Source organism: Mus pahari, chromosome 16, assembly GCF_900095145.1.
Source record: "Mus pahari chromosome 16, PAHARI_EIJ_v1.1, whole genome shotgun sequence".
Taxonomy (NCBI): domain Eukaryota; kingdom Metazoa; phylum Chordata; class Mammalia; order Rodentia; family Muridae; genus Mus; species Mus pahari.
The window spans coordinates 31372242-31384483 of NC_034605.1; the positions used below are offsets into that span (position 1 = coordinate 31372242).

General features: G+C 36.0%; 1 protein-coding gene across 2 annotated transcripts; it reads right to left on the reverse strand.

The window, feature by feature from the left end:
* Positions 1 to 942: 942 nt before the first annotated feature.
* LOC110333745 (prolactin-7A1) lies at positions 943 to 10484 on the reverse strand. 2 transcript variants are annotated; one of them, XM_021215429.1, is made up of 7 exons: positions 10418 to 10484; positions 8642 to 8817; positions 7840 to 7878; positions 7092 to 7130; positions 5054 to 5164; positions 2935 to 3114; positions 943 to 1281 (listed from the first exon to the last, which is right to left on the reverse strand). In XM_021215429.1, exons 1-7 carry the CDS (start codon positions 10446 to 10448, stop codon positions 1060 to 1062), a joined length of 798 nt encoding a protein of 265 aa, XP_021071088.1. In that variant the 5' UTR covers positions 10449 to 10484; the 3' UTR covers positions 943 to 1059. The 2 variants fall into 2 exon arrangements, with proteins under 2 accessions (XP_021071088.1, XP_021071087.1); XM_021215428.1 differs by having other exon boundaries at positions 8642 to 8820.
* Between the last annotated feature and the right edge of the window lie 1758 nt (positions 10485 to 12242).

Sequence of the window (12242 nt, forward strand, 5' to 3'; positions counted from 1 at the left end):
TCTCTCTCTCTCTCTCTCTCTCTCTCTCTCTCTCTCTCTCTCCCTAACATTTTCCCTGCTCTGCTTTTCAAAGTAGTTCCTCAAAGTTGGGTTTGGTGTGATATATCCTTTTGGTGGGTTAGCATCCCACTAATTCTTGTTCTCTGCCATTTTATTATTTGCGAGTTTCTGCCTTTATCACTATGCACTTCACAAAGGAAATCCTCTGATAATGTATGAGAGCTGCAGCTAATATACAAGTACTAGGAAATTTGAGATTGGGAATTTCTTTGAGAAGGGGTAAGAACTATATTTTACCTGAGTATATGGATACATTTTAAAATGCAGTTAGGAATTTTTCTGGACTATTAAAATTGTGTATTTGGGTTAGTGTAGGAAGTTTAGGGACAAGAGTAGGTATTCACTAGAATAGGCCAAAAGACACGGTGTGCCAACCTGGCTATAACTGGACAGAATATAATGGCGGACAGAAGGAGCTGATCATTAACACAGGATCTGAATCATGTCCCAAATCTGAAGATTTGGAAGGCATGGGAAGGACTCATAACACTAGATTGGACAACTGAGCCTGGTACCATTGGGTCCTCTCTGAGGGATTCTTTTGAGTGCAGGCAACTTAGGGATAAGAGAGAACACATGAAAAGCTAAATCAGAGGTCACCATGCGCTGATGCTGCGGGCTCTGATAGGTGAATATGGCATAGGGTAACACGACAGGGTCTATTAAACTCAAGAACTATATTGAGGTATCCCAATAGTCTCACCTAATAAAATGGAAATATGTTTAGTTTTTAGTTTTAACTTATTCTCTTATTCTAATAACTATATCAACAATATATTACTTTACTATGATTTTAAAGTAAGTTGAGGATTAATCCATTTGTCAATCAAGCCTTTTAAATGTACTAATACATTTAATACTAAATAAATGAAAGTTATCAGCAATTTTTAAAACTTTGTTAAACACACAATGTTTATTTTTCTTTTAAAAGATACCCATTTTACTCATGCTCATCTTTACAATGAATTAAAAATAAGACTATTTTAAAATAATACAGCATCATGAATCATTTCCAGTTTTGGAGGATAAGCAACTGTCACTGTTAACAAGCACCACACACCTCAAGAACTCGAGATAAAGTTTAGCTGTGTGGATATCAACATGCAAACAATAGGATAATTTGCAAAGAGCCAAAAATCGAGATTCTTCGTCAGATGATTGAAGGTCTTCAAGACCAGACCAGAGTGTGTAATCATCCACATTTTCTGTTGTTCCATAAACCTAATGACAAAAATGATAATCAGTCTGTTATTCTTATAGCTTGTATTTTCTTTTCTTTTCTAGATATTAAATTACTTTTAGAGAAATAATAAGACTGACACTTCTTTCAGACATGTTTCTGTATTAGAGAATAACTGCCTGGAAGATATACTGATCCATAGTTCCAAAAATTTTTTTGCCCCAACCCTCCACTCTTGATTGGATCTAAAAACCAGCTTATTAGCTAGGACTCTTGCCTGACAGTGTTGATGAGTCCTGGAATGTAAGACTAGATAAGTTACTTGTCTAGGGGAAAACCAACTACTATTTGGCTAAATGCACATAGCAATAAAATATTGTGATGACCATAGCTAGGAGTATCTCTCAAGGCTTATCAGAGAAGTTTCTTCTGACAGTAGATAGCAATTAACAAGGAGATCCAGGACTGAACAATGTGCAGAGAGTAAGACTCTGGACCACTCAGATATAAATAGGATCTCTTCATTATCCCCCCCCCCCCCTGCGCAACACACACTCACACACATACACTAAGCATCCAGTATCAGCATGAAAGAAGAGATCAAAACATGTCAGAGTCATAGGTGGTAGGTGAGCCCAGGGAACCAGCATCTTCACTGATACTACAGGTCTGATCCATGCATAAAATCGGACTTTGATAGCATGCACAAGACCTGCACAAGTTCAAACCAGACAAAATCCCAGCACTGTGGACGGGAGATGGACACAAAATCCTAGCCCTAAGAAAAAAAGTTATTTGCAAATGATATCAGATAAAAGGGGGAAATGTCAGTTTTCTCCAAATAGTATGATTGATTATACCAACTACACTCCAGGTTAGACCGCAAGCCCAGGAGAAATCGCTCAACACAAAACATATTGCACAGGTTTTGCTTTTCTTATGGGGTGGATTATTTTATTTTCTTTGGATATTTTAGTCTGATTTTTTTCTCTTTTTCTTATTTTTTGACTGTTTTGATTTTCATTTTTTTTTTGTTTTGTTCTTTTTCTTCTTTCATGAGGGAGAAAAAATGGAGTGGGAGAGCCAGATTTGGTTAGATAAGGTGTTAGGGAGAATCAGGAGGAATTAGGGAAGGGAAAGTATATGATTAAAATATAATGTATGGAAAGTATTTTAAATGAAAAATTAAGAAAGGAAAACTTGTCATCACAATGAAACATAAAACAATATGAAACTTCAATCACAGGCATGAATTTTCACATGTCTAGCGCATAGTACTATAAATCTGTCAGCCATCTCCAAGTAAAATCAAGACTCTTGTAAATATTTTCTTATATTTAATTGAATTCAGATAAAAAATAATTCATGAATCTGAATATGGAGGATCAGGACTTGATACTTGATAAAATAGACTTGTGTTTGACCTTGATAATGAATGGTGATTGGCGAGGGATAATTGTTGTGAGTGTTTAATGAAACAGAAAGTAATATTATACTCTGCCCAGAGCAATAAGTATTGTACAAAGTATACTGTGAGAAAGATATATCTTAATGTTATCCATTAATTCTGGGAATGTCTACTGCATTGGGTACCAAATATTGCTCTTGCAAAAGGACGATTTCAAATTTAATACCCATTGCAGGACTTGTGACGTCTGTGAATGAGAAAAGTGGAAAGTAAAATCACCACTCACCTGGCTGAGTATACTCTTGGTGTCCTCAAGAAGTTCTGCAATTTTTGTCTCAATATTTTCATATATAGGGAGGATATCATCGTCTATTCCTTGTGCACTTTCAGATAGGCTTATTTGGTTTTTAAGAGTTTCATTCCAAGCCTGAATTCTACTGAGTATCAAGATTGGATAGTCTTGGAGCTGAGCAGCAAGGATTCCGCAATTACATAAATAAGCGAAATAAAGAAGGATTAGTTTTTTGGTTTTCTATAAGACAGGCTGAATTAAATAAAATCTATAACTTTTATGGTAAGGTAGAAAGGCTGTGGAAAATAAAAATAATATGGAATAATAAAACATAAACAATTATCATTGTGACATTAAGAAATAACTTATATAGATAACTATTAACAATTACCCATTTCATTTAATTGATCATGTCTTGTTTTCCATATGAAATTGTACCATTAGACTCCCCTTTAAGTTCTTTCATACTTCATTATTTTAGTTGTCCATGAGAACCCAAGAATTTGCTGGGGCTTAGTAGGTGTCCTGATTCAGGGTAAATAGATGTCCCCAGTGCAAGTGGTAAGACATTTATTTAACTCACAGTTATCCCATTAATAAAGTAGATTATTCAAAATTATACATATTCTGGATTATTTTAAGTTATTAATAAAAGTGCTTCATGAAGACAATCTGGAATTATTAAATGTGGCTTCATCAGCCTGAAGCCACTCCCTGCTCTTGCCTCTAGTAGAGTAAAACATTTGTTGGAATATATAAATTAAGAACAGTGAAACAATGGAGTGTCAATGTCTTTAATAACAACATGAATGGAAATAACAATGGAATGTTGACTTTCCAGTGCATTCCAGAATATTACATAAAACTAATTCCTGACTTAAAATACCTCATGTTCTGAAATCTCTAACTATCACAGAGACAGGGAAATGGGTTCTGAGGAAACCTGTAGATATTTTGATAGTTATGTGAAAAATACATAATGGAAAGAATCAGATTCAACGGCATTGGCAATATAGCTTACTGGGACCATTGCTGCATATAAATAATACTGAGGACTTGAATTGAATGGAGCCTACATGTTCTGATGGAAGGTACAAGTTCCGTAAATCCTTTAGTGATTCAGTCTCCTTACCTCAGCTAGATTTTGTGAGTGCTAATCACAGAAATGTTAAAACAGCACTTTGTGGAGTACCTAATCACAGAGTACATATATAAAAATATTTTCTTCCTCCATTTTGCCTAATTACTATCACAAGACATTTAAATCAGTTCATTTGGTGATAGGTTTTGAAAGAGAATCATAGGGAAAGATCACAATAGTTAGAATTGGAGCTGAACTGATATATAGAACCAGTACCCCCTGAGCTCGTGTCTCTAGCTGCATATGTAGCAGAAGATGGACTAGTCGGCCATCATTGGGAAGAGAGGCCCCTTGGTCTTGCAAACTTTATATGACCCAGCACAGGGCAATGTCAGGGCCAAGAAGTGGGAGTGCATGGGTAGGGGAGCAGGGGTGGGGGAGGGTATAGGGAACTTTCAGGATAGCATTTGAAATGTAAATAAAGAAAATATCTAATAAAAAAAAAGGACCTTTGCATTAAAACTGAGGGCATGGCTTATTCTCAGGAGCATTGCACAGTACTTATAAGCAATCTGATGTTCAGGTTCTTTCAGTTAAGACATAAAGGGAAGCTAAGTATTCATGCAGACATTAATAGGCATGTAAGAACATAGTAGAAACAGAAGAATTAAGAATACTGAGCATGGTAGTCAGTAATGTGAAATTTACCAATGAGGCACATTCACTGTCATATACAAAGAGCAAAAATGTGTTTGCATTTATTAAATAAAATGTAATAGTGAGATATATTACTAAATTAAAAATGGACAATTTCTTAATTATCTTAATGGACAATTTCTGGACTTGTGACAATATCACTTAGCATTTCCTTATTATTTATCATGTATCTAAAAATCACTTCTCTTTGTTTATTCTTAGTCCATTTCCATGTAGGTATGATTTCCACATCTATTACAGTACTTACTGAAACCTGCAGTATAATAAAGCAAAGTTAGTCTGCTGCTTACATGAAAAATCAAGCCAAAGACTCACAGAGATAACTTTTTGGGCTTCTTCCATGTCTTCTGGAGTTTTGGTGGAATATTTGTGGCAGTAGGTGAGATTCTTAGTCAGTAACTCCTGATGCCCAAGAAATTCAAGCATCTGCATATGTCAAAATTTATATGAATCCACAACCAGAATATTAATGTACTCAATAGGTGTGTGCTTTTTACAGATGAAACATACATAACATCTAAGATGAAGAATATAATGATGTGAAAGTTTGATATTTTTTCTTTTTAATTTAACTGTAATTTAATTTTTCTCATCTGTCAAACCTCAGCTCATTCAATTATTCAATATTCTATTAATTTTTCTATTTCCCTAAATCATTCTATAATAAAGAGAAGCCTTAAAATAACAAAAAATAGAAAATAAAGAATGTACTCGACGAAAAGATGGGCCATCCAGAGATACCCCACCCGGGGATGCATCTCATAATCAGTCACCAAACGCAGACACTATTGCATATGCCAGCAAGATTTTGCTGACAGGACCCTGATATAGCTGTCTCATGTGAGGCTATGTCAGTGCATGGCAAATACAGAAGTGGATGCTCACAGTCATCTATTGGATGGAACACAAGGCCCCCAATGGAGGAGCTAGAGAAATTACCTAAGGAGCTAAAGGGTTCTGAAACCCTATAGGTGGAACAACAATATGAACTAACCAGTACCCCCAGAGCTCATGTCTCTAGCTGCATATGTAGCAGAAGATGGCCAAGTCGGCCATCATTGGGAAGAGAGGCCACTTGGTCTTGCAATCTTTATATGTTCCAGTACAGGGGAACACCAGGGCCAAGAAGTGGGACTAGGTGGGTAGGGAAGCAGGGCTGGGGAGAGGGTATAGGATACTTTTGGGATAGCATTTGAAATGTAAATGAAGAAAATATCTAATAAAAAATTTTAAAAAAGAATGTACTCGATATCATCTTTCCTTAGAATCTTGGCCCAGTATTATGGTATATTATATTTATGTTTAGTAATATCTTGTTTCCTGCAAGTCCAAATTGATGAAGATCATTTACATTTTCCCCAAATATGTTTTTTTCCTATTATAAGTGAATATAATCATCTGCACCATCCAGTGTTAATCATAAATCCTGACTGAAATTGTGTTGTTTGACAAATTTAGATATAGCAAACTGATCATTTTAGTAAGCAATGAAATTTAAAAGCAACAAAAGAGTAAATGATGCTTACCTTTTGGTCAATAGATCATTTACAAATTTATACTTTAAATATACTATTAAGAGCTTGTTATTTAAAACTGATCATCAATTCCTGTGTAAAAATTGAATGGGTTCCCAGGAATTTGAAAGAGGGTCAGTAGAGATTGAGGAATGAGAAACCAATTTGAAAATACACAATAATAACACATCTGTGGCAAGTGCAGAGACAAATTTTCTTCATGCCCATTGTTTTACTGAAGCCTTTCATTTTTCTCCTTTATGTTGACTGACCTTGAACAGATAACAGTCATCAGGAGGAGGGTGTCTATTTTTGCTTCTCAACCAGCCCCCCTACTGAATGAACTCCAGCCCTGGAGAGCTGTAAAGGGAATATAAGCATTGGGATTCCTGAAAATAAATTAGTGTTTTCTTCCCTCTTGATATGGTTTCCATTTGGATTGCTTCTAACTCCTACACAAACTGACTATAATGCAGTTCAACCTTCTTGGGGATCTTCAGTGAACTAAGTGAAAAATGCCAATGTTTTCTGTCTCCTTCGAAGTTACATTCAGACATAGGAGGCCTTCCCTAGTCACAACAGCAAGTATACATTTAGTTTACAATTATAATTTTAATTAACAGTAAATAAATTTATAAGAAATTGAGCAAATAATTTTTTGCAAGTTTTCCCATTCTCACTTTCCTTTTTACTGCCAGAAGGCTTCATATATGATAATGTAAGAGAGAAATATCACAATGTACCTCTGGATATGTCTTTGCTGATTTCTCTTATAAGTTCAAGTACTGTAATTATCATGAAAGCTTTTGGGGGGAAATGGAAATAAAGGTGGTACTTACAAATTGATCATAGGAGTCTGATGATGATGATGAACTTAGCTGAATCAGAAAAGGGGAAATCATTAAAGAAATGTGTGCTAAAAGACAACACAAATGCATATTTGTTGCAAAAAAGAGACATTCTATGGATGCCCACTTCAACACTAAAACCATGTATAATATATCCTTCTTGATATTAACTGACCTTTAACAGAGAACATACAGTCTTCATGAACATAGAAACTGTTTCTTTTCTAAACCAGCCATTCCAGTGAATAAACTTTTGCACCAGAAATCTTTACAGATGATTTAAATAAAAACTATGTGTGATTCCCAGCATTTAGGAGTGTATGAGAAGCTAATATAGTGTTGTTGCTGTTAGCTCCTCCCCCTCTTAAATTTTCACACTTTAGAATCTTTGCATGCATTCCTTCTGATTCACTGCAATGCCCATCTTCTCTATTGGATATCATGAACGTGCTAAGTAAATATGTTAACTGGCTCCATAGAAGCAAAATGATGGGATCAGAATTCTTCACTGGACACGGTTATTGAAATATTATGATGCACATGCACATATTTTTTAAATAAACAATTAAAAATGGGAAAAGGACCTTAGAAATTGTCTTCCACGCAATCCCGAGGTAATCTAAAGCTGTCCCTTTCTTATTCTGCTTTTCTGTGACTGACATTTTCTATTAATTAAAAGTTGTTAACTCAAAGCTTTTGGTGGCCATGGCAAGAAGGTGGAAGTAAGCAATGTACTCACAAATTTATCTAAAAGTTTTGCCGACATCTCACTGATGGTCTGAGGCAGGATGAAAGAAAAGAACAGAAAAAGTGGTGAGTTAAACAGTGGCATAAATGAATACTTATTGGGAAAAGACACATATTCTCTGGGTGTTTATTTCTGTGCTGAAACCCCTGTATGTTCTTTCTTCCTTGAACAGAAAAACCTACCACCCTCAGAAACAGAGCCATTACTCGTCAAACCCAAACTTCCAAGGATTGCATGTCTTTAAACAAGGACTCTCTCAGTGTTTAAACATTCGAGAGGCTAATGTTTCAGGGCTTTTTGGTTTTGTTTGTTTGTTTTGCTTGGTTTTGTTTTGTTTTATGGATTTCTTTCTTGTCATATCATCACCATTTAAATCAGTTTCATTCACTCCATGTGACGCACTGTAATACATTTCTCCTCAATTGGATGTAGTGCTGTGTATTAAAGAAGCTAAAAGAGACTGTCCTCAGGCAAACAAATGAAAGAAATCAGACCTCTTGCCAACTGTGTTTATTAGATATTTATGCCAAAAGTGGAAATTTAAGAAAACTGAAAAATAAGTAGAGAAAACTCAAAGGTTCATTGAATTTTTCAAAAATCTGTAAGTTCTTGAAGCATATCCCATTTTTCTTTCTTCACTTTTCTATAACTGCTGCTTAAATTCATTTATGTAAAGGTATTTTATTAGAAATTTAGTTTCCTATAACAATAACTGTTGTACAGGATAATCTTTGACAAGAAGGTTGCTTTATAACAATAACAATAGAAACAAAGATTTAAGTAAAGTACTTACAAATATCCTGCGCACCTCCATGTTGAGGTCACTGATATTCTTAGAAAGTATCATGGCATGATCAAACAGTCCTTTGATGGATAGTGGATCATCATCAGTAACATTGCTGCTTAAAGGTACACAGGCCACATTCTCCCATAAAAGGAGGCTTGACACCAGCAGCAGCAGAAGTGCCCCTGCTAAAAGAATGTGTTTTATGCATGTAGGTATGTGTATGTGTGTACACACACACACACACACACACACACACACACACACACATATATATATATATATATGTGTGTGTGTGTGTGTGTGTGTGTGTGTGTATTTACATTTATACAGGCTCCACTATGTTCATAGCAGCCTTATTTATAATGGCCAGAAGTCAGAAAATGTGGTACATTTACACAATGGAGTGCTACTCAGCTATTAAAAACAATGAATTCATGAAGTTCTTAGGCAAATGAATGGAAGTAGCAAATATCATCCTGAGTGAGGTAACCCATTCACAAAAGAACACACATGGTATGCATTCACTGTTAAGTGGATAATAGCCCAAAATTTCAGGATACCAAAGATATAATTTACAGACCACATGCAGCTCAAGAAAAAGAAACGGCAAAGCTGGATTCTTCAGTCCTTCTTAGAAGGGTAAATAAATTACTCAAGGGAGAAAATACAGAGAAAAAGTGTGGATAACTGACTAAAGGAGTGGACCTCCAGAGACTGCCACACCTGGGGATCCATCCCATATACAGACACCATATCAAGATATTATTGCAAATGCCATGAAGTTCTTGTTGACAGGAGTCTGATATAGCTGCCTCCTGAGAGGCTCTGCTGGAGCCTGACAAATACAGAGGCATATGCTCACAGCTAACCATTGGGATGAGCATGAGGTTCCAATGAAGGAGTTAGAGAAAGGACTGAAGGAGCTGAAAGAAGAACAACTATATCAACCAACTAGACCCCTGCACCCTGAGATCGCAGGGACTAAACTACCAACCAAAGAGTACCTATGGCTCCAGCAGATATGTAGCCAAGGATGGCCTTGTTGGGCATCAATGGGAATAGAGGCCCTTGGTCTTGTGAAGGCTTGATGCCCCAGTGTAGGGGAATGCCAAGGCATGGAGTCGGGAGTGGGTAGGTGTGAGGAGGAACACTCTCACAGAAGCTGGGGGAGGGGGATGGGATAGGAGGTTTCCAGGGTGGAAACTGGGAAAAAGGATAACATTTGAAATGTAACTAAAGAAAATATTGAATAAAAAATGATAAAATTCTTTCATGTCAAGAATATCAGTGAAGAGATTGAGAAAACAGAACATGTTTCATTCTTCCTTCTACAGTTACTATAAATTTAATACACAATCTATTATCTCATTTCAGTCAAAAGTCTCATTTTCTGCAATTTGACTGAGACTGTTCCTTTCATGCCCTGATTATCTAACGTTGTGTAAGCAAAGCATTTGCTCTTACCACTAGACCGTGATAAACTTCCCTTTCTATAAAGTCAATTAAGAAATACAAAATATCGCTAGATAGCTCTACATATTTCCTATAATTATTAGTTCTTTTATAAACTTCTGATACTAGAGTATGTGGTGTATTTTCTTTCAATAGCATCGACTAGAAAGTTCTTCCCAGCTTAAATAGATTTTCTTTGTCCTGAATAGGCATGAAAAACAGTGTATTCACTCTATAGAGAAAAAAAAGCATACAAAATGTAAATTGTCTAGAGAATAATGTACACCAATGAACTGTCTTAGCTGATTTAGAACATGAAGTGTTACTTACAGGAGCATGGTTGAGTGAAAGACAGTGGCATCTCTGAGGTGTCCTGCACGCTTGGCTGTTTCTCACAGTCCCTACCCTAGTAGATAATCCACCTCCTATATAGTCCATTGAATCAGCCCCAAGGCCACAACACTGCCAGGGGGTAAGAAGAAGTAACATCAGGAATGAAGGTGAGAACCATATGACTCTTTATCTTCAGGAAGTGCTAACAGCCTCAAGATCATCATGACTCAAGTGGTTACTTTCATCCTTTTAGATTATTTTAGGTTATACCTAGGGTCCAAGTTAAGTTGCAAACCACTAGAGACATCTCTTCTCCATAAAGGGTTTTGTGAATACCATGCCTGAACAAAATATAGGATACCTACAAAATATGGGATACTTGCATATTTCTGTCATTGAATATTTGGAGCAGTTTAACACATAAACACACACACATATAAAATAACAATGTAACATATATACATGTATATGTGTGTGTGTGTGCTGTAAAGTGTTTACTAGACACAGTAAGTCAATATTATAAAGTATAAATCTAGGTGTGTGGAAAGAGAGAGAGAGAGAGAGAGAGAGAGGTGATTTGTGGTTGTTCTTTTGTGTTTTGGAGAGGAGATTTACATGGGGTTATAGGTAAAGTACTTTCACCTAACCAAAGACAACATCAACCTTTCATGTTGCATCTCAAAATATCCCATGCCACAGATTTTCACCAAGACTAACCTATTTAAGTATAGGTTCTACATTTAACTGGGCTTAAACCTAAACAGAATGTATTTGACTGTACCTATGACAGTTGTATCATGTTTGCTGTCAGGTTTGGTAGCTGCATTCTAAGCATGTCCCTATATGATATTTCATAGCTATTGCCAACATAGGGTCATCAGAATGTAAAGAATGAGTGTGGAACCTTCATTTCAGTCACAGTACCTCTTTATCATCCAATATAGCTTTTGCTATACTGTCCCCTAGTCTCTTAATTTTAGGGTTGTTTTCATCCAACATGTTGTCAATAGTCTATAATACATGATGACTACTTTTCCAGAAACCATCTGTGCTGTCCGGTGAGAACTATAGTTCACTGAATAGAGGAGGAATCAGCAGGGATGGACATCCTCTCCTTGCAGAAACAGGTGCTTTCGTGAAGAACAGAACAATGAAAATCACAATATTAAATTAGAGCACTGAATAAAATTTTTCCTATGGTTTCCATATAGAATTTTCAATGTTCTTTAGATGTACTTAACCTTCACTATTCAACTTCATGCCCCCTGCCTTCTAATCCCCACTTCATTTAATATGGCTTCTCAATTGCCACTTAATACCTTCCATGATTTACTATGTCTTTCCAGTCTTGAAATTTAGTCACTCATCTCACTGATCTCTTGCTACCTCATGAATTCCAATGGTATTTCAATTTAAACAATCATATCTAAAATTCAAAGAGAGGGAGCTGAAAAGTTGACTTGGAGATTAAGACCTTATCCTGTTCTTCCTAATGACCTGTGTTAGATTTGCAATAACCACTTCTGGCAGTTTACAAGGGCCTGTAAGTCCAGTTCCAGGGGAATCAAGCTGCTCTCGCCTCATAGTCACTTGCTCTTTGATATATATATTTCAAAGCTAGGGTCCATATGTGGGAAAGAACACTTAGTATATCTTTGTGAGTCTTCATTAATTCACTAAAATTAGTTATGTACAACTACAAACATTTCACTACACTTATGTGTGTGTGTTTATGTTTGTGGGTGTGTGTGTAATTTACTTTATTCATCAACTGATAAGTCTAAGCTGTTTCTGTTCCTTCTTTGTTGTGAATAGAGCATTA